Here is a 24,281-nt window from a genome sequence, read left to right as displayed (position 1 = left end):
TGTGTGGGGAATCAAATTTATGAAAAGACAAAAGGGGGGAACTGAATGGAAAAGGTTGGGAACCCCTGATGTAATGTTATAATCCATTTGCATACACAATATTCTCCTGAAATATTCAGTGACTACTTCATTTTTGTCTAACAATTGGGTGCCTTCCGAAGTTGTAAACTTTATTCAGTGTAACTCGCGCCTTGCTATATGAAAATAAATTTACTGCTATGGAGCAGTAAGATAATGCACTTAAAAATTTAAGAACGTTGAAACAATTCCATAATACCCCATTTGCCACATCTTCGGCATAACAATCGAGTATTGTAAACCACATTTATTGTAAATTGCATTTAGCGATAGCGTGTAAATAACTTATTCAAAAAGTATGTGACTCTTCCATTGGCTAGTCATTCCATTCCATTGACTTGTCATTTAATTAAAAATAGACAACTACTAAATACTAAAGCTTGACCCTTTGAAGCCTTACAAGCTTTTCCACCTGATCCTACGGAGAGCACTTCTAATCGACCCGTGAAATAAAAAATGGCTGTCGTCAAAACATTAGTTTCTAATGACAAACTGATTGAAATTCTTTGTAATGAAGATAAAAACTTGGTAAACTGACTAAAAAATAAATTAAACAGTTTCTTATCCTCAGCAACAAGAGCTCTACGCTAAACTATTTGTTTTTCTATTCTGAAAAATATACACACTATCAGACTCAGTTCATACCAACCATATGTTTCTTCAGTTACCTCTACAACTATACACACTCTATCAGACTCAGTTCACACCAACCATTATGTTTCTACTGTTACCTCTACAACTATACACACTCTATCAGACTCAGTTCACACCAACCATTATGTTTCTACTGTTACCTCCACAGCTATACACACTCTATCCAACTCAGTTCATACCAACCATATGTTTCTTCAGTTACCTCTACAACTATACACACTCTATCAGGCTCAGTTCATACCAACCTTATGTTTTTTCAGTTACCTCTACAACATCACATCTTTAAAAGAGTTTGAAAAAAACTATTAGCTATATTTAATTTCTGTTTTTTAATTGAGTTCTACAAGCTTGGAGCTTTAATATGATATTCAGTTCAGAAGGAGTTGTGCTACCCTAAGTACTTTCACAGTTGATTGAAAGTTGTTAAAGGTTGACTTGCAAAAAAATTCACATTACAGTTATTTGGTATCAAAAGATTCTTACTCTGTTGTGTTGTAGTTGCCAATATGTGGAAATGTGATTACAAGCTCTTAAAAGCTCAAAAACGAATTGTAAACAGTAAACAGTGGGTGGGTGTAAACAGTCCGAAGTATTTAATGGCTGCAAAGATCAGATCTCAGGGAATCCACAAAATAAGTAAAACCTCTCTCTAGTTAGTTATTAAATATTCCTTATTGCTAAACGTTAATTTCTTTACTCAGCTCTAAACTTCCAAAAGGTTTAACAGTAAAATTTATGTTGAGTGCTGCCTATGTATGCCTACAAATTGAAAATGCAAAGTCGTTTGTTATAAATGTTATCTATTTGTTCTATCTATATCGTTTGTTATATTGTCGACTTATTATAAATACCTATCGGGCATTATTACTGTTCATATAAATGTTATGGTGACACAATATGGGTTTGGAACAGTCGCTAGCATTGATGAATATGCAGTTTACTTTGAATAATTATAACACATTGAGTTTTTTGGTGTCAACAAACTTGTGATTAGTAAATAGTAATTAGTGTCACTTCAATTACTTTTTATCTATGACTAGACTGACAATGAATGTGTCAGCTAATGAATAGTAATGCCTTCTGTGAGCTCACATCCATGCAAAAAACTACTGCAAGTAATCCATGAACTACCTCGTATGAGACAATACCTCAAACTTACAGGTAAATAACCCAATAGTGTGAATATACAAACAACAGCGAGTAATGCCATCTATTAATATTGGTAAGTGTAAGTTCATTAGATTTCAGGGAAATTTTTTAATATATAAATTTACACATTTTCCTTCAATATATACATTTTCATATGAAGCAAATTCTTCTTATGCGCTCTAATGGTAAATTAAGGTGATTAGTCAATTAGTTGAAGGTACTAGTGGCTGTTTACAACAGCACATCCTGTGTCCGAGTGCTTATTTACTGCAAAATATTACCGAGTCATAACGAAGAGAGGACAACACCATGATTAAGGGCGCTTTTAGGTCCTCTTTTGTAGAGGTTACGCGATGGGACGCATGTGTGGTATTTGAATGTCAATCGTGTGCCCTAAAATTGTAGGAGAATTACAGTAGTTTTGGCCTTGATTCAGAATCGTGACAGCCAAGTCCGAGTCTATTGACAGTGGATAATCAGGGTTGTTGATGCCTCCTTAAAAGCTCTAGCCCGAGATATTTATAAAAGCTTGTTTGTAGACCACGGTGCAATAACCAAATGCGCGGTCTTAAAACGAATGAGTTTTAAGTATGCTAAAAATGCATTCATTGGATCTATTTACGAGTCATTAAGAGTAATTTACAGAGTAATTTACAGAGCAATTATTATATCAGACACATATTGTTGCAGGCAGCAGAAGATAGGAGGTAGGAGATAAGATGAAGTTTAAGGATGCATGTAAAACTAAATGAGTGTGTATAGTGTACCCGTTCAATCGTGGACATTTATCCGCATTTTTATCCCGAGCACCCTTTGAAGGTACGCATGGGGAATTCGAAAGCGCCCTAAGGTACATATTGAGATCGACATCATCACCCTTTCAACTTATGCCATGGCTAACCGCTCGCATTGTTATAAATGTGGGAAAAGTCGAAATAAAAGTATATTGGAAATAAGCATGTACAAGCATTAAGCGATGGTTCTTTTAAAATCTATGTATAAAAATATTACTCATCTTATATTCTGTGCAATCTATACTAAGCCTACAAGAGTTATATGGCATCTTTTAAAAATGTGGAAACTTCATAAAAACCTTGAAAGAGTCTAGCAAATAGCATTATTCATCTACATCCAATTGCTAATACAACTCTCGCACAATTCTTTTTAGCTCTGAACTCAAATGATCTATTCTATTCTTTTCTGTTTTCCTAGCCAGGTCTATAAAAATTAGACACTCATTAGAACTCTAAATGACAGCATGCCATGAACTGACATGTGCTAGATGGACGACAGAGTTATAGAGCACACTGTAACAGATGTTAGGCAAGTGTGTCATGTATCAATGACCACAAAGTCAGCCATCGATTTTAGTAGTAACAGCTTGCTCTCCAGTGGGATTATTCGACAGTTATCAATATTTATGGAATATGGCGAAGCATAAATTAAACATGAAAATACTGTGCGGTAAACTCTTTTCTTTCATTTTCATATACACTGAGCAATGCCAAGCAATTCTAGCCGAGGCCTCATGTGTGAAGCAAAGCAAGTGTAGTATTGTCTTCAGAAGCGTGATCTCTACTTGAGTGATAGTAGGGCGCTTGGGCTTGACAAGCTACTTACCCCATTATGTTTGTTATGAGTTAGCTCAGAACTCAACTCATCTATCCTAGCCTTTTTCGTTGCAGTTTTCCCTAGCAAAGTCTGTACCAACTCCGTAAATACATTGGCACTAGATTCAATCTCAACAGGATGTTCCCCATTGAGAGTATCGGCAGCGATGCCTTTCTCCAAATCTGGATCAGAATTTTTTGGAGAAACATTATCTTCTGTAGGAAACTCACTTAGTTCACTTGAGATGAGTTGATTCAATGCTGCCACAACCTCGGAATCACTCGACCATTCCATACTGTCAGCACGACTAAGTCTGTCAATATCATCTATTTCGGATTCACAAGATGATGGCTGATATTGTCTCTGTGGCGCTGAGACATATGAAAAACATCGACTGTCCGAGGACAAACTAAGGTTGTCACAATTATGATCTTGAACTCTCATCATAGGGCTTGGTGGTTTAGCATCTGTCGGAAATTCGCTACTCACCTTACCATTGACCAACTCACTAGTTACTGTATTATCTCCCTCAGGTTTTACCAATGCAGAAGATGAGTCATTGTTATTTGGTTCCATTCTAGATGATACGTTATTCTGAGATGCTGATCGATGATAATTCTGGTCATCTCGATTGTTTGTTGTATTACACAACTGACTTTCTAGCGACCCTGAGTGACTTGCATCTTGGTCCATTTGCCAATGAGCCATACAACTGCACTCCGTGGCTGAACTGTCAAGGCAGGTAGAGCAGGAATCGCTGTGAGCCAGGTAGCTACACTCATTGCTAAGACTTTTAGAGATAGAGGGGTTACTCAGACCGCACGTACACTGCAAGTCTGTTGTGTCGAGCGAAGCACTTCGGCAGACCTGCTGGATTGGGGAGCATTCTCGACTTGGACTATCAAGTAAAGGGGATACCCATGATGATGTAGTTGATTGGCAGTCCGCCACTATCTCACTGCTGTTCAAATTGTCGTCTGAAGAATCCCGTTTTGGCAAAGCTCTGCTGTGACTGTGGCTGGAGCCTGATGAATTATTAAAGCTTATTTCACTATCAGAGGGCTGTACAATTACGATTTCAGGCGCCGGAGGCCTAGAGTAATCAACGTCATTTCCCACTGGTGATTCTTTTACCTCGCTTCGCTGAGGCAGCAGTGTGTAAGATGGCGGACAATCACCATCAGCATCATCACTGTTTGCGCTTGGACTTAAATATCCATCTCCTTCTGACGAAGAGCAGCTGCCATAAAATTGAGTGTTTCTGCGATGTAACTGAATTCGATGTACATCATCAGCGGATGAACGTCTCTTTAAATTGTTGACTCCGCCATTTTGATGCAAGGGTTTCCCTCGTGATAAACCAGGTATGAAGCAAAGAAGAGATCTCAAGTTGAGACTACCCGCTCCAGAGTTGTACATGATGCTTGTAGACGAGTCATCGGCACTGATCGCATATCCTCAAAAGCGAGCAGCAGTCGCAAGAGGCGCGTGACAATATTATGATTAGGAGTTAATGACAAGCTTCATGTGTAATAATACCAATCAATATGCTTACGATTCATCAGTTAAGGTAACGCTTGCGGTTACAGGGCAACAATATACTTGTCATTAATATGGCAGCCAACTAAGACTCATCTGCAAATTATCTAAGTGGATATGAACAATAAGCATATTTTACAATCTGCTGAGCAATGCAAAGCGGCAGAACATACGTGAAATGAGAATCCGAATTGGACAGCAAACGGCGTATAATATACGAAGTTGTGGGTGTCTCTCTTCAAATGGCTTTTACGCAAATTAGACACATAAAGAGAACCGTTTGAATGCTGCAAGCTGGTAATGCAAAAAAAAGATGATTATGTCTTGACAAATCAATATTATACATTAAGGAGGGATGAGTGGGCTTAATGAACGGCAAGTATCTAGCGAATGTTTACAAATAATCACTTATCGAAGTTAATTTCTCGATCTTACTTTTCAGCTTATTTGTAGAACTATCATAACACTACGGGCACTTAGCCGGGGTTATCTCCCAAAAATGCATGGCTTACCCATTGTATGATTTTATGAAATGATTTTACAGTTATCGGATGATTGTATTGAAATTCTGTACTAAAGCTTTTACACCTCTTGATTCAATCATAATCTATAACAGTAAAAACTGGCATTAAATCACCAACATCATTGCACCTTTATTACAGCCTCTGATATTACAACGAAATTCTCAAATCCTTGCGTTGTTTTGTGTGTACCTTTTAATAAGCTCTTGATTTCTGCCTGCCTTTTACACTCCTCTAGATACAAGTTTCTTTTTGAACAATAATTATTGTTCAAAAAGAAACTTGTATCTAGAGGAGTGTAAAAGGCAGGCAGAAATCAAGAGAATAAGATAATTATGATTTAAGATAACATAAGATTAATAAGATTAACATAAGATCAATTATGATTAATAATGGTAATACGAAACATGATAAACTCATTTTATTAAACGGCTGAAAGCACTGAGTGACATGCTATATTTGTAAGCATTTGAAAATTTTGTCCACAATATCTGACATAGTAATAACTTCACCTAGACAGCCATTTCATTTACATAAAAATTAATTTTTAATAATGTAAAAATGAATTAATACTTCTAAAGTGATACCATTAATGCAAGAGCTCTGAAAAAATTTTTCAACCAAAAGTCTTTACTATAATAAGAGCAGTGTCTGTCTGCAACTACGCTTAGAGCATTAGTAAAAGAGATTGCGCGGCAAGAGAATTGAACCAAAATATTCAGTTTTCCAGCCAACTGCACTAGCAACTCTGCCACTCGACCACCTTGTTGCATTGTGGAATAATTGTGCACATACTTATAACCCATGATGATCTCTCACAGCGCACGGGATTGGACACACTGTGTACTAGTTTCTATAAAAGATGAACTCCACGGGAAGACAATAACTTGTTAGTGCTTTCTTTGTGCAAGACGACAAGCAAACTAGAGGGACTTGAAAAAGAAGTCTATGAAGAATGGTCTCGTATGTATGATTAAACTGGTCATACATTCCCCGGTGACAACATAATACAGCCTTCTGCGAGTTTAAATTCACTGGTAAAACTCTTGAGGGTAATCCAAGAACTAATCAATAGCTTGCAATTACGTGTCAATTGGTACGCACCAAATGTTTCGTTTGATGTTAACACGACAATCAACAATTACTTTTGCATGACCTAGACTATACATGTCCAAGCAAAGACTAACCATTCAAAAAAACATGTTTTCTACCCATACAATACTTTCTTTAAATATTTAGTTTCATTATTTTTATTTGAGTTATTCTTTTTATCTTTTACAAAGAATTTGCCTTTTATAGAAACATCAGTACTATTCAAATTATAAATATTAATGTGTAATTAAAATTACAACAGTTATACTTTTTATTATACTTTCGATTATACCATAGCCAATATAATTATTGTATTTTTATCTTATTTAAATTCCACATATTTGAGAATATTAATTCCATAGATATACATGATTTGCAAGTTAAAAAGTGAACACTTCATTTTTTGAGAAATGCATACATAAATGGTAGCTTCGGATGAGGTTAGATGGCCCTGACAGACGCCCCTATACTTATTGCGACAATGTAATACCGAGGTAGACACAAACGAGCATACATATCACAGCCCGCCTCAACTCTGTCATAACCTTAACTTCTTTGACTTGTAGATTGTTTGAAACTTTTTAAATCAGAGGATTAAAGTAGGGTTATTTTAAAAAGATGGAATCTGTTATCATTGAACTATCGCTCAATGGGCAAGTACAGGTTAACTGTTTTCATAATCAAATCTCCCAAGGTAAGAACAACGCTAAGTGAGAACGCCCACTTTTAAAAAATAAACGACGAAGCTCGCAAGCCAAATCTAAAGTACCAAACAGACAGTTATCTGACAATAAGTGATTCTTACATTATATATAATTATATATTATTAGCATACTAGTAACATTATATATTACACGTATTAGTATGCTCCTTGTTAATAAACAAACAAACTACATAATTATACAGAATAATTAATTATTCTGTATAATTATATATTATTATATTGATTTTAAATAGTGACCGCTGGTGGCTAACAATTTAAAAAGACAATGTCGTTTGCTACTGCACATTTACCTTTTATAAATACCTATTGAGCATTATTACTGTTCATATAAATGTTATGGTGACACAATATGGGTCTGAAACAGTCGCTAGCATTGATGAATATGCAGTTTACTTTGAATAATTATAATACATTGAGTTTTTTGGTGTCTGAAAACTTGTGACACAAAATGGTAGCGACATCATTTTATTCACTTGAGTTAAGAGAAGTACACATTAGTTCAACGAAAGATATAAACGACTGATTACCAACAGATTTTATAAAATTGCATTCCAATGGCAGCTGATTTATTAGCAGCATTTACGCCCATTCTGGCTGAAAGCAGTACCTAAATTAAAATTATGCTACTGTTGTTTCTAGAAGAAGAAGAAGAAAGCTATGGTGGAGAGTGGGGGATGCAGGTGTCAGCAGACCTGGGGCTAATTATCTAGTGTTGAGTTGTCTGCTCACCATTATTGTTAAAACATTCCACCAAAACATGACACGCTATATCACCACAAAACATTAATTCTCCATATCCGATGCATAAATTGAGCGAATACCTGACCCTAAACACAAAGTAATTTTCTTATGATAGTCACAATTTCTTGAAACTGCAGGTTCAAAAGTAAAAGTGAAAAAATGAGTCATATGAAGCAAAAAAACAACAAAGAATTGAGTAAAATATATATGATAAGCTAATTCAAACCTAGTTCAAGCTAGTCTTACAGTACGTTATACCAAGTATCTCTAGTATGGATGAGAGGAGTGAAAGAGGAGGTAGCTAGAGATATCAGGCGACTGGATTACCTGTTTCACGCTATGAAAGGCCTTGAGCCAGCGAGCTTTGGCAGGTGTCGGTAGACGTAGGCGCCGAGGAAAACCATCAGGCTCATCTTGAAATACTTTTGAAGACGAATCACTATGCGGCATCTTTTCAAATCCATGAGAGGCTGCCTCCTGGTCACCTTCATATTCAGTTGTGCAACTTATTTGACTGCGGACGTCGGATCCGAGGCTGGCACTGTAAGAACAATGTAAACGCTCATCACAGCATCTTGAAAAAAGAAAAAAGCCAATGCAGCAGCATGACCATTTCTGCGCCGTCTCAAGAGCCATCAGCAAAGGTTTAGGCTTGACTGCCGAGCTGCCAAACATTTAATGAGTGTTGACTAACCTGACCAAAATGGTACCAGCATAATTTAACTTGTGGCGGTACAACATGTGTATCACTTGAAGTTAACTAAATGAAAAGTGGGTTAGTTTGACATTTGAGTTTAAAGATGAACTCGCACAAAATTTTAGTAGATTTTATTAAAAAATATCAATATTTTTTATCAATTGCGATTGTTTTTTATGTTTGGGGTGATCTGACTGCTAGGATATTTCAAGATTAAAATCGACAAAACTTGATCGAGGTTAAAACGCTCAGAAAAAAGAAACGTGCGAAATGACGTCACTAGTTGCTATCGCTGCTATAGTTGATACTGGCTATTGTGTTCAAGTTGCAGTGTTATGTGTCTCTATTCTGTTTGTCTTTCTGCAAATATGGACATAATGGCACATTCGCTTGATCTGAGCATTTGAATTGCAATCAAGTTTTGCCGATTTTAGTCTTGAAACATCCTGGCAGTCAGATCACTTCAAACATCAAAATCAATCGCAAATGATATAACAGTACCGATACTTTCTGTTAAATTCTACTAAAATGCTGTGTAAGTTCATCTTTAAACATTAAATAGAGTTGGCGCTCTATGCACTGAGTCTATGCTCTATGCACTGAATCACAATAGAAGTTACCTAAAAAATGAAAGTCTATGACAATGAGTGGTGAGTAAGAAAATTACCGCTATGCTGTACAGGTAATTGATGTGTGTTTGGCTTGTAAGTTATTAGTGAACTAGAATGAGTGACCTGCATAATGCATGAGACAATACAAAAAATATCTATTTTAATTCTGACACAAAATTAACCATCTTAGCCCATCTATGCAAGCAATTAGTGCTAACGAAAACCAACACAAATAGACAACTCATTAAAATTAATGGTGTTATACAAAAAAGAAGCTGTGACAAGAGAGAGAAATTGCGAAAAAAAAGAAAATGCTAAACCATTAGCGTGTATAAAAAGGTTATTCAAATATAGTTTCATTTTCTGATATCCTATGCGGTGCTGCTTCACGCTGTCGTTCAGGTCTCATATTTTTTACACCCTTCTAACTCATTTTATCTCTTTAAAAATGCAAGCACGATGACAAAAATTTACAACACATGAACTTGAAGAGTTGTTCACTCCTGCATTGAAAACAACAATATAGACTAGAGTGGGACTGTGAGCGATTACAAATCCAGCAATTCGTTATCAGGCTAGCAGACCATATATCGGTAATTTTCTTCCAACAACTTTTCCTTACTTTTATATCAGGTGCCTTATTTTTACTACCAACAAGCTTATTCTATGCCTGACACGTCCTGTACAACAAAAGCAACCAGCACTTAGTTAAACCAGAACAGTCACCATTCTACCCGCGATCTGAAGGGCACAGCTATGAGAGACAACAAAACTTGCTGTCTGATTCGAAATTTCATTTAAAATGCCTAGAAACACAACCAAAGCTTTATCTATGGTCACATTAGTGGTCCTGACCTATTAAAGAAAACAAGCAACAAAACCTCTAGAAACACAATGGTTGCATGCGATGAAGTAAATTTGGGTGCAACACAACATTCAAATAACCTGTCATCGCAATAGTAGGGGTTCATCTCGACATTGAATGGGCCAGATGATTGGGGAGCCAATGAATAGCCCCCATAATCATTCAAATATCCCACTTGATCTTGGGGCTCTCTAACAACAAGCAACACATTTTTAACTAACTATTGTCACAATATCCTCACAAAAGGCTGTCATAACAACAATAATTTAATAAGAGAGCGTGACACTGCAAATTGTGGAATAGCAAATTATTGCAGCGACTATAAAAATCTCTGATCACAAAATAGCCCAATAGCTAACTATGTACCTCTGCATATCCTGTGTTATATCCTCCAGACTGTGGCATGTTGAGTCCAAATCTCCCGGGTCATCCGTGGTGCGCTCAGGCATGGTAACATATCTGTGAGGCGACAAATATATGTAAAAGTAATAGAACTCCTCAAAAATGATCAGGCACCTGCTATGTTGTATCGATTCAGTAATCTACCCCCTTTATAAGAGTTCTGTCACTACACGCTACAGTTATAGAAGACAACTGGTTTTATATAATTTAATGGCTAAATGTTCAAACAATATTTTTAGTCATTTATCTAGGTTTACTGTTAGTGTCTAGAAATGTTGCACACACGACTCCTAGCATGTCAAACACTATGCACTATGATTGTTTTCAAATGCATTAAATACGATCACATAAAATATCTGTAATGAAATGATTGTCGATAAATAGATAACATTACTTTTTAGTTTGAAGTTTCTAATTTGTTTTCAATAAAATATATGCCCATACCCTGAGAAATTATAAGTTTTGCATCTGTTTTAAAGTAATTTAAAAAAATTTATTTTAAAACAATTCGCAAACATAGTCTGCTACCATGTTAATTTTACACGACATGTTTTGAGACAACAAATACTAAAGAACAGACAACTCTAAATTTTTTGCTTTTGTTCGTATCAAACCAAATACTGTAAAACCTTTATTTGAACATCTCTTTATTTTTATGCCACCTCTAATAGAACGCCACTATAGGAAGAGAGCTGAAAAATACGGCGCCGTCTTTTAGTTGAACACCACCTCTATTTGACCGCAACTTTTGGCATTTTTTGATTTGATGAACTCATAATAGAAACTGATCAGTAGAAAAGTGTCCACAAAACGGTACTAATAGTGACTTGATTACATCAATAACATTTAATTTTTTTCTTTGTTGCTGCAGTGGTCGCTATGGTTTCAGTGACGGCATATCTGAGAAGACTTTAAAATGATTTAATGAAAGATGAGAATAATGTTTAGGAACACCGTACGATGTAATAGCAGCGATTGTTATGGCACATCGAAATCTGTTTTCTAACTCCAAAGCTTTACAGTTTTTTTTTTAAAACTTTGAAAGTGACACCATCGAAATATTTAATAACTATCCAGGTATAATATGCTTGTTTAATTCGATCTGATACTTCAACGTGTATGAAAAAAAGTTTAGCAAAAATGCTGAGATCGATGGCATTAATGACACTCAGCCCGAAGGAGGGCGCAAAATAAATACGAAATTATTATGCTTCGCTCGTCAAAATATAAAATTCATATTCCTAAAATTCAGATGAGCTAGTCAAAAAATTCAGTGCCACCCTCTACTTGAACGCCGGCTAATAAAACGCCACTACAGAATACTGGTTGAAAAATACAGCGCCATCGCGGTAGAGGTTCACATAAAGGTTTTACGATAACTATTCATCAGCATGACAATATGTTATGTTATAAATGAGTCTTCAGTGCTATTGCTAATACACGCAGCAAACCATATTGCTAACACATGATGGATCCTTGGTACCACTAAGTTGTGCTTGTACAGGTTAGGTAGGTTTATAACCAATTGCTGTAAAGCACACTAGCCATGCTTAGGAACACTGTTAAAGTACAATCCACCTGGAAACGGATGCCCAAACTACTTCATCCGTTGGAGCTGAATCGACTTGTCGTCGAGGCGGATGAAACTTGAGATTTCTTTCTTCCATTCTATGTAACCAGCTAGGTGTTTTGGTTAGCCAGTGCGAGCGTGAAGGACCACGGAGTGCCGGCTTCCTTGTCAGACTGCTCTTTTTTTGAACAGGAGCAGTTTCAACGTCGTCTGCATTTTTGGAAGCATCTGAATCCTGATGATCAATTTCATTCGAGCTTTGATCCATTATTAGCGAGTCAAGCAGAGGAAGTGACAGTTGGTCTCTCGAGGCTTTACGCTGAGAAATAACAAGATGTTCTTCGCTATAATCAGGCTCTACTGTTGATAACCGAACTTCTGCTGGTTCATTCACCGAAGAAGTAGACGAAAGCTTCTCACTGTCAGCAGAGTCAGCTGCACAAAATATCAGTTGATTAATATAGACAAAGTCACCATTCTCTTATATTACAGACGCCATCACCGATGTTAGTTGTGAGACGAATCTATACCAGCCTAAAAGTTAAACTGCTAAGTAAATGGGGTTAGAGGATCAGATGAGCAGAAGTGAACATGCATATGAGCCAAAAGTCAGCGCCAGCTGCTTCCTCAGCATTACCAACCCCCAATCATAAGAAAACTGACTGAATGGCACCACACATGCTGCAGTGGTTATAATATACATAATATACATCTCCATTAAAATGTTTGATTTTGTAGTGTGAACTAGGACAAACGTTTAACAGATAGTGAAACAACTCAATCGTTTTTATAATGATAAAAATCATTCCATATTTACAAGATACAGTCAAACATGGATAACTCGGCCACGGATAGCTCGAAAACATGGTTAATTCGAACGGTTTCTTTGGTCCGTTCTCACGTAATGATAAATTGCTATAGATAACTCGAACTCAACACTGTTAATTCGAACTGTTTTTTGCCCAACGGCTACCGAAACGGTTGTTATCGCTTTAGAAAATCACTTTATTCAAAGCCATAGAGGTAAACCTCATCTTTTCGGAATTCATAAGCGTTGTTATTACCACCATCGGCAAAATAATTTTGTCAACGACTTTTCTAAAGGTTTGGTAAAATTTGATTTATACTGCTATACGATTAATAGCGCGGGCTTGCCGGGTCACGTGCGCAAGGATTTTCGCCACGCACATACAAAACAAAAACAGCATATTGTTTTGTATGTGCGTGGCGAAAATCCTTGAGCGCGTGACCCGGCTAGCCCGTGACGAATAGTTTTCCGACGTTGATTCCGTGTTGAATCAACGTCGGAATGTTGAATGTTTAAAACGTCTTAAAAATTGTTTTTATTAAACGTATACGTGTCTTAGCTAAAAAAACTATTCATCGTTTGACCTAAACACAGAATACGTGTGTACATTCAATAAGTATCCATTCAAAAAGCGTGAGTGATATACAATGTACCGTTTAACCTCGTAAAACTTTTAATTGAACTGCCTCGGAGTGTTGCTCTTAACGAATCCCAGGTAAAGTAAGGAATTTTTCTTTGGTAACTTTTTCTTGAAGTTGCATAAACTTCAAGAAAAATTGGCAAAATTGATCGTGGGTAAAACGCTCAAAAGAAAAAAATGTCTTTTCTTTTGAGCATTTCAACAACGATCAAGTTTTTCCAATGTCAATCTAAAAAAACATCCTGGCAATAACATCACCTCAAACAACAAACCAATCTCAAGTGATAGAAAAATCTCTATACTTTTTCATGAAAACGTTTTAAACTTTACATTAGAAGCATTTAATTTGAAACAAGCCGTTTGTGCTTTTGATTTATATTATAGTTTGTATATGTACATGTATCTACTAATAAATAAGTAAATATATGGACTTGTGACAGTGCTCTGATAACTTGAACGCTCTGATAATTCGAACACTTTTGCTCGGTCCCTTGAAGTTCGAGTTATCCATGTTTGACTGTATCTTTTAAATATACATAAATTTTGAACATATTCGATACAGAAATGATGATCTTCATATGGAGAAATGAAGGCGAGTTGTAGAAAAACTGGGCTAATCCAATGTTCAATGAAAGATGCAAAGATAGTCAAACACAGAATCGCCAGTCAGTGTTGCTCCTATGAAGGCTGCCTATCTCCTTATACTCTTGTCTTGTCAAGCTACATCAAGTTGAATCTTGCACTGTCATAGAAGAGGTGTGTATAGTTTGCATATGCAAGATTTGTTAGCTCCTCAACAACTGATGATGGACCATCCTGACAGGTTTATGAAGAACTTACAGCTAAGTCTTGATAAGGGGAACTCTCATTAGGTTATGATCATCCAATCCGCACAAACTTGGCAGAAGCCTCATTGGAAGCAATTGTAACAATGTTGATGTTGTTGTAGTGATCTTATGTGTTTTGTTCTATAGTGAGGTGTATCAAGGTGGAGGTTAATAAACATATCATTATAAACCAAAATGGAGACAAGAAATACAACATCAGCACCTACATACATGTATTTACACTTGGCTTCCTCTCACGGTTGTATACTGCCCATATCATACTGGCTTTCTATCAGACATACTTGTAGTTGTTACAATACTATAGCCTACCAATGGCTAGTGTGTAAAAAATAGAGCACATGCACATATGTTTACACTACAAAACTTTTGTAAAAATGTGAAAAATGACTAGGAGTCGTGTGGCCAGCCAAAACTTTTCATGTCAGAATCTTTAGCTGAACGAAACAGTCCAAGCGAAAAAGCTTGCAACTGAATACCTTCAGACTCAACTTGGTTAAAAAAAGGAACAACCATAGCTTGGAGTTGGTGAAACAATTTAATGCTATGAAAAGCGATTTCCATTTAATTTTTTGCTATTAGTGAATTGATTTTGTTCATCAACTCGAAATAAAATCACACAAAAACAAAACTCAAATACTACAAAAAAAATCACCTACAAAATGACATCTTTTGGGATGCTCAATTCAATAATTTATCATCAAAGGTTGACTTGCAACAAAATGCTCATTACAGTTATTTGGTATCAAAAGATTCATCATGTCTTACTCTGCTGTGTTGTAGATGCCAAATATGTGGAAATGTGATTACAAACTCTTAAAAGCTCAAAAACGAAAAGCCGCCGTAGATTGGAATCTCTTTATTTCTCTGACGGAGTCATTACAGTTTGGTTATTGTCTTGTCACGTGATGTTCTCACGTGAATTGAAAGGCCTTAAACTTATCGTAGCACTAGTTTATGACAAACACTTCGGGTTTTACCGAAGACCCCGTATCAAATATAGATGCTCGCTACTTTACAGTTTTGTTTCGGCTTGAACTAATCGTCAAGCCGTAATCTGATCATGTGACCCAATACTTCAAAAATAATTTTTGCAGCACTTTTCGATTATCACAGTTGACCAACAGGCTCGTCATGATTATCAGACAATGATATGTACTCCTTCGAGCTAAGGTTAAAAAGTTTAACGAATTTTTACGGTAAGTTATAAGATATCACTGCTAAAAGTGACAGCATTACAATGACGATAAAATAGACGCGTAAGAACAATAGACATGGTTTTATTGAATGCGTGAAATATATTTGTGAAAATATTTCGACGAATAAGGTTGCATGAAAGTGTAAACAGAAACCATCTACCACAACTACATCACATTTGAGCCATTTTGGAAAGAGAATCTAAACTACGGCGGTCTCGTGTGGCTGCGATTAACTGTTCGTTTTTGAGCTTTTAAGAGCTTGTAATCACATTCCAACATATTTTGCACCTACAACACAACAGAGTAAGACATGGTGAATCTTTTCATATCAAATAACTGTAATGTGAATTTTGTTGTAAGTCAACTTTTAACAAATACTCTGAGCTTGTGTGGCTAATCAGTAAAAATTTAAAAAAATTTAAAAATTTATCCATGTACCTTTAAAACTTTAAAAAGTTTTGGACCAGACCACCCCGCTGGTGTTTCCAGTAAGCTTGATGCTACATTGATTACAAGTATAGATGGTGTTCACCTAAGCATAGGTTGATGCAGATGCACAAGGCAGATTTTAGAACTACTGTTCAACTTCCACTTGAGTATGCTATGATTGACTGGTCATAAGGAATGCGCAGCGCATCAAGCGGGACAGGCCTGGAGCTACAAATGCTCTACGCATTAGTCAAAGGGCAAATGCTTTTGTATGAATTTGCACAGACCACATTATATACTAAGATTATCTCCCTTGCCCAAAATGTAGACTCCTTAATGCTGGGTGCCAAATCAATTCCAAAGCCTGCTAGGCCCGTGCCGCTGTGTATGAATAACTAACAATTTGACTTCATTATCTTTAGTGTTTAGAGCCACCGTCATCCCTAGCACAAATGTGATCATAAAATCCGAAATTCTATAAGCCGTAAAACTCAAAACCTTTTTGGCACCTACGTTTCAGCATTCGTGTTATAGAGATAGCTGATTTAATCTCATTAGATTTACTTGAGCAAGTAAAGAAAGGCAGAGAGAACGATAGTATAGCTAAAACCTGTTCAATGAGTTTTTCGATGTTGCACGTGCACCAATTTTACCTCAAAGCATTTGTAAAAAACATATTTTCAGGTACATTAACGTTGCCTCACTGATCCTTTATATCATTTACAGATGACACTGGCTACTGCTATCACAGCAACTGCCCTTTATCTGATTGTGTTAAGTAACTAGGGCGCTAGGGAAACTCGGTCTTACCCTGGTCGACTATTGTAATACATAATTTCAGGAGTGCCACCCTGTCTCTCCGTGTGTGTACCACCGGTCTCCATCTCACTCACATGAATAGACCTACGAGGCTTGGGTACTGGAGGTTTACAGGGAGTGGATGGTCGTTCCGTCATACCTTTGTTACATTCTTGAGAGTGAAAGCCATTTTCTTGCCAGTGATTATCGGAGACATTAGGAAAATGATGGTTTGGTGATCTCGATGCATACCCGTTCATTCGGTGACTTCCAATTTTTGGGCCCGGCAGAGAGGTCTTCTGGTTATTTTTATGATAGGGATTATGGTCACCATGTATTACAAATTCGGCAGATTCGTTTCGGATAACATAACCATTAGATTGTATATGGGAGTTATATTCCCCATCTGACAGATACTGGCCATCATACCGGCTGCATGTTTCCACTCCGCTATATCGATCCTCTGGAGACAAGCCTTCTCGACTACTATTTAGATGTGAGGGTAAGGATGACGGGAGCCTGGCACCAAGTTGGTGAGCAGATATGTTATTGTGATGGTTAGAAGACAAAGGAAAGTTACCTTCGCTGGTATAGTCAGAGTCATTAGCTGAAAGCAGACAACCACCACCTCTGGATCCACATATATACAGAAATTGAGAGGATGATACAGCCATGCCATTAATACAGAGCCAATGAAAGCTCACCAAGTACATTTTGAGTGCACGGGAACATGCAGACAAAGCAATGAAGGTGTGCTAACACAGATTGCAATGCCTGGTAACTTGTGACTAAACTTGTTTGAGGGTTTTCTCAACGCATCAATGTGTAAGCGACTGGGTACAATGCTAGTAGCGTGAAAGCAGGAACTTCCTATAGAGCACACGCGCATTAAACTAACCAATTCCATGTAAGGTTTTGGGGCTAGCTTGCGTCAATTGACAAGTAAGGTCCACCTAACACTAATAAAAACTTTTTTATAGCGTTTATGCCGTTTCCTTAACTAAAATGGCTGCTAAAATTATACCACTGTGAATAAAATTAACCAATTTTATTCAGTGATATAATTTAACCAGTGATTAAAATTAACCAATTTTATTCACAATTAAACCACATATCTAGCAGTAATATGGTAGTCTTATGTAAAGACATCTTAGAAGGAACAAGAGATTTACAAGGTGGCATAACGTCCTTGTTTGATTAGGAAGTTTTTTTCAGATTCTAATGCATTCGAAAGTAATTGGTTATTTACTTGTGAAGTAAAACCGAAAATACAGCAAGAAAACTTGAAATGATCGTTCGAAGAAATGCTTGTTGATTATAGAAATGAATGCTCACTGCGAGCGGTGCGTCTAGGTAATCCATCATATAAATGTATTATTTCCTTGATCAATAATGCAATCAAGAAGTAATTTTCCTATTTACAAAAAAGTAGCAATGCTACCTCAATTGGTTGGCGTTGGGATGAATCATGGAAATGAAGCTATGGCTAAAACAGGACCATGCTCAGTAGGCTAAAAGCGTAAAGTCTAGAGATTCCAGAGGCAGAAAATCTGCAAGACTATTATTTCTATTGGATTAAACAAAGTTTGTCACCAAATCTATTATATCAGACTATGAGTAGGACACCATAACATTCTGTTAGCTGATGGAGATGTTTAGACAGAAACAAGGATAGATGTTTAGACAGATGCTTTTGGACTTCCTACGCTTGGGTACAGAATTAAGATATGCATGAGACGTTCAGATTCCATCAACATACCTCTCACAATTGTGGAAGAATTACAGCTGTTTTTGCCTTGATCCGGACACACCAAAATACGCTATAGCCTAATCCGGTAGGCTACGCTGATTAGCACGAATTATTAAAAGCTGTGGCCAAAAACATTTATAAATAGTTTAATATCCATAGGTTATGATTATCAAATACATGCTATTTTTATAATAAACAGTTTTGGTGTCTAAAAATGTAGCATTAGAATCATTCACGTGTCATCTAGAGAGTATTTACTGTGCCAGTCAGAAATCGGTGAGAGCTGCATGAAGAGGATAATTCCGAGCTCATGGATATGTGAAGAACTAAAATAAAGCTTATCGGGCACCTTAGTACCCCATGTTGCCACGTGTACCCCTCTAGTGTATGCGTAAAAAATCCAAAAGCACCCATAATCATCCAGCAAACACGTGTTAAATGTATGTTACGAGTTCAACCGGGATCAAAACACTTAAGAGTTGTTTTCTCATTAACCTAATTTATTAGGGAAATAAAACATGATTGCATGGTGTGATTTTTAGTACAAATAACATATGGAGTACACACCTGACAAAGCAGAATGCAAGGAAGGACAATTACAAAGCGAAGTAATTTAATAAACTTACATGTTGGTTGAGAGTTACGCCTCCTCTACAATAGAATGAAACAGTATGTAGGTCTATGATGCTAGGCACAAATGGGCAGAACCAAGAGTAAGCAAAGTAAATTGAGAGAGTAATGTTGAAATTTCTAAACAATAGTAGCGCGTTTATGCTGAACGGCTGTTTGATCTCTTTTCATCTTGTGGTATTACGTATTGACATAGGTTATAGGCAGTACGGTATGAAGAAAATGGAGATAACATAAATCTATATGGTTGAAACTTGAGACTCTGTCTAGTAATATTAAACAGAAGGTATTTTTGTGTCTTCAATGTTTCTAATAGATTTGAGAGCAAGGAGTGTAACCAGAGTGTAACTAGTTGACCTTGAAACGTTAATCCTGCGCGCAGTATGCTGAGGGTATCACATAGACCTATTAACTATATATACTAATAGTATAGTTAATAGGTTAGTTAATAGTTAATAAACTATGAAGTAGCATTGTTATGTTCCCACTGTTGGTTAAGTTACAACACAATTCATAACACTTTGCCTACTAACACACTGTAAATTACCTTACACTTAGTTTTGGTATCGATAGATATATTAATTCTTCATCCTTTAGTATGCATACAACTTTAGAATGCATACAAATTGAATACAATACCTAATAATTATTTTGAAAAAATCATTGCTAGGTGCTTTAACAATCTTCCAGCTAATATCCGTTCTATTAGCAGAGAAAGGCATTTTAAACGTTATACGTTGAACAACTTATTTGATTTGATTGGCTAACTGATGCCTTTTTTATAATTCTTGTAAGGAATAATTTGGAATAAATTTCTAAATTGTTGCCAAAAAAAGTAAATAATAATCGTGTCACTTGAAAAAAATTAAATTAAAAAAAAGAACTTTAAACTCTGCGAGTTGAAACAACAAAATTTTTAAAACTACAAGATTTTTAAAACTACAAGATTTTTAAAACTACAAGATTTTTGACTAAAATTTCCCAGGGCAACTACAACGTTGTCTCACGCTTGGCGCTCGTCAGGCTGTGTATGATGGTTTTATATCTATATACATGTATATAAATCTCAGTGTTTGTCTTTTTGTTAAACCCTGTGTCCAGTTATAGCAATTAAACTCTAGAAATGAAAAATCCAAACAGCACTGAATTTGATATCAGCAGTTGCTTAGGGTTAACAACTACCACTGTTGACCATTACGCGTAACGATTGTTAGGTTGGCCCAAAATGTGGGTATTTCTTTAGTAGAGATTTTAGTAAGGATCTACCTTTTCGCCATACGAAATCAACAAAAATATGTCTTAAAATTCAAATTTGGCGGTCGGTATGATGATTACCTTGAAATAAGAAATATGCCGATATGCCGATATGCTATTCCCCAAAATCCCTTTAACAACAAATAAAAAAGATACTATGCTCGATCTTACTCAGATTGGCGTTATTCGTAATTAGTTATTGTGGAAACGAAACCGGAACCAGATAGGTAATAAATTTTAGCAAAGAAAAGTTGAAATTCAGTAAAATAGTTCAAAATACATACTAAAACTTAGCTCTAAGTGTGTGTTTAGTAAGCTAAATTCATTTAAGTTAAATTTAACATTTTATACGACTGCCTCGAAAGTAAGAACTTCTACGGTACGTAGTGCACACATTATTTTGTAACGTTAAATTTTATAGCAGATCATAACCGCTAAATACATTAAAGTTACTGTAGGTAACTATAGTTACTAAGGTTAACATACTATTTGGTAACTAATTTTTATATGTACAGCATTTATATAAAATTTTGATGATTTTTACCAGGGGCTGTTTGCATTAGATATGTACTATGTACTAATATGTACTACTTAATAATACCCTTCTATACGAAGTTTAAATTTTAAATTAAATTAAAGTTTAAATTAAAATCATACAGCGAGGGTGACTGTATTATATATGTATATACATGCTTTGCAAACTACTAAGCAAAGATGTCAGTGACAAGACCAGAAACTGTGCTCCATAATGTCAGTGGCTGATCAACCCATGCAAATATTATGGTTTTTATTCCTTGTTCTTTCTAACAACATTAGCGTAGCAGACGGCAACAAATGACTTATTTAAAAGAATAGCCCGAGGACTGTCTAATCATTTCTTAATATTTGTATTTAAATATGTTTAGTTAATTGAAAACACATTCATTACAGCTAATCACGCAAGACTGGTCTAAGCGCTTGAAGCAAACGAATCTCTAGCCCGGAAACTAGTTGTAGCACACGAGAAAAACTGAATACTTTATAATAACGCAAATGTGGAAGTAGGAAACACGGGCTACTTATAAATGAAACTCTCAAGGAGTGGCCGCACGATAACCAAATCAAAGATTTTTGTGCAGAGGGTTTGGTTGAGAAAAACAGCCAATGTGATTAAAATGTAAAAGCATAAAGCTGAAGGAACTCTCCAGTGCTCAGTTAGGCTCAGCAAAGGTAACAAAAGCTCGCAATTTATTGAATAACTTTTTATTAGTGAATAGTTGGTTTAACTACGATTCAGAACATGATAAACAGAAACGTGAGCCAATAACCCAGGAAATAGATGAAAAACAACAATATTTTTAGTTATATACAGACACATATGGTTATTATTTGCAAGCTTTAGTTGAGCTCAGCAAATTTACAAAGTATTAGTGAAAAAATTACAAGTATCTTACCCCGTGTCATACATGTAGGTAGTAGGAGTAATATTATGCGTATGATATTCAAATTCCATTCACAGACTCTATTATCATGAAAATGTTTCGATAGTTTTTTACATTATTTGGGTTGCACAATGGTACATGGAACACCAAATTACAAAGGTTTCCTTGACAGTAAGCATGTATCTACGACACACAGGTAACTGAATATTTAATACTTGTAGGCCAATCACGTCATGTTTAACAGATGCATTTGGTGAATGCTAAAATGTTATTGGATTCGTCCTCAGGTCTTCCTCTAATCAATAGAGTAATTACTCCATGAATTGCTTATTGTTGAAAGCAGTGTGTAGAGCACAACTCTAAATTAATTAAAATACATATGTACACGTAATCACCTTTGGTATTTGAAGGTTCATTTTAAGGTAAAAGATTTCAAGGAAGGAGCTTTATACTTTACATCTTAAAATAAGCTATTTCTATTCTTTATAAATTTTAAATAGAATCTTTTTACAAGGTCTCTTGATTGGCTATATATATGTAAATATATACTAAATTAAAAACCTTATATACCGGAAAACCTTTATTTAAACGCCATGGCATTCTATTTTTCAACATTGACCCTTAGAGTGACACTTTATTAGAGGTAACATTCAAATAAAGGGCGGCGTTGTATTTTTCAAACACCTCGACAGAATGATGTGGAGATAAATTTAACTGTTCTATGGGCGAATCGGGTGTCGCCTATCTTTTACCATCTTCTTCGGGTGGTGCGACAAACCCTTTTGGATGCAATAAATTTGCTAACTCACCCCCAACTTGTCATAGATCTATAACTAAATACGCACGAGGACGCTGATACATGTTTCTACCAGTTGATATCTATTGCTTGCAATTAACCTATGATGATATCCGATGAACCCACATACATTCAAGTATCAAGATCGCTTTAAAAAGGAACTACTATTAGCCTGATACAGTTATTAATTAATCCTATGGTGTGGCAATCAATCTTAGTTTTAACGAAAAAACTAGACTTGGAGTTGGAAAACGAACTTCGCTATGAACAGAAACAATGAACAAATTAATTATTATTGGTGTAATCGAGTCATTATTAGTACGGTTTTGTGGACTATTCTCTACTGATCACTTGCTATTATGGGATCGTAAAGATTAAAAATGTGAAAAAGAAGTGGTGTTCAAATACAGGTTTTATGGTATATAATATATATATATATATACATATAATATATAGAAATGCATATAAGTCTTTCTAAAAGGTCTCTTGTTTGGTTTCTGGTTTCTATGCAATATATTATATAAATAATATATATAATATACATCATTTCTAAGTAATTAAGTAAAAAAAAAACTCTAAAGTAGATGATTTTATGACTAAAATTTTCGTTATAAAAATTGTTGAGTATATAATATATATAAATGTATATAAATTGGGCAATAGATGTCACCTTTAACATCTTGCAATGTTAAACATTTATAGAAAATACGGGTGCAATAATATTTAATATTTAAAGTGCTCGTGACTCAAATCCATATTCTTTACTATCTCATGAGCATTAGATATGAATGATATATTGAATGATATGAAATGATATCATTTTTTCCTGTTGTAAGAAAGCGTATTCGGTTCGAGGCTGCGCCAACTACCACATCCTTGGTCGCACTACCGGTTTGGGCAGTCTTACAAAACACACTAACACGTTTTAAGCAAACAGATCATAAAATGTTTTAGAGCTAATCTCGTTGTGAATGTCAGCACATTTCTATCAAAGTCACATCACACAATTATTTGTACTATTTCTCTCAACTACCAGAAACTCCGTGTTTCAATTGTAATTACGAATGAAAAATTTGCCTTCATCATCGACAAAACTGCTTTATAAACCAGAGTACAATAGCATGCAGCGCTTCCGATTTTTCATGTTGAGCGATGCCTTGCAGTGCGACTGCTTGAGCATGAACCAGTTGGAATTTCCATATGCGTTTCGGAAACTTTTTTTAGCATACGAATGTTCTGTGGCTTGTACCAACATGGCTCGGCAATAATTACATGGAACGCTGGAGGGATTTGCAACAATGTGCAGATCACTGACTGAGCTGCTAACTAAAAAATCTTACTTACACGTAGTTACTTATATTATAAGTGAAGCAAACGTGTAACTGATATGGGATGATCCTTATCATAAGGGCACTTTCAATAGCCATATAACCACATCATTCATTATTCCTGATACG

At 35.8% G+C, this 24,281-nt stretch overlaps 2 protein-coding genes across 2 annotated transcripts in view; both read right to left on the bottom strand.

Moving 5' to 3' along the window:
* LOC137403905 (protein unc-13 homolog B-like) overlaps positions 1 to 12,370 on the bottom strand; it is a 70,978-nt gene extending 58,608 nt beyond the window's left edge. The window contains exons 1-3 of the mRNA XM_068090016.1: positions 12,263 to 12,370; positions 10,649 to 10,741; positions 8,437 to 8,650 (exon numbers count right to left, since the gene is read on the bottom strand). Coding sequence (XP_067946117.1) covers positions 8,437 to 8,650; positions 10,649 to 10,741; positions 12,263 to 12,351 — 396 coding nt within the window. The 5' untranslated portion in view covers positions 12,352 to 12,370. The remainder of the gene's footprint in view (positions 1 to 8,436; positions 8,651 to 10,648; positions 10,742 to 12,262) is intronic.
* LOC137406396 (protein unc-13 homolog A-like) overlaps positions 12,365 to 24,281 on the bottom strand; it is a 33,048-nt gene continuing 21,131 nt past the window's right edge. Inside the window, exons 5-7 of the mRNA XM_068093008.1 lie at positions 19,350 to 19,374; positions 12,573 to 12,689; positions 12,365 to 12,432 (exon numbers count right to left, since the gene is read on the bottom strand). Of these exons, the coding sequence (XP_067949109.1) occupies positions 12,365 to 12,432; positions 12,573 to 12,689; positions 19,350 to 19,374 (210 nt within the window). The remainder of the gene's footprint in view (positions 12,433 to 12,572; positions 12,690 to 19,349; positions 19,375 to 24,281) is intronic.

Source organism: Watersipora subatra, chromosome 1 (genome assembly GCF_963576615.1).
Source record: "Watersipora subatra chromosome 1, tzWatSuba1.1, whole genome shotgun sequence".
Lineage (NCBI taxonomy): Eukaryota > Metazoa > Bryozoa > Gymnolaemata > Cheilostomatida > Watersiporidae > Watersipora > Watersipora subatra.
The sequence above is the reverse complement of the archived record's forward strand: the minus strand, read 5'-3'. Positions and strand labels throughout refer to the sequence as shown.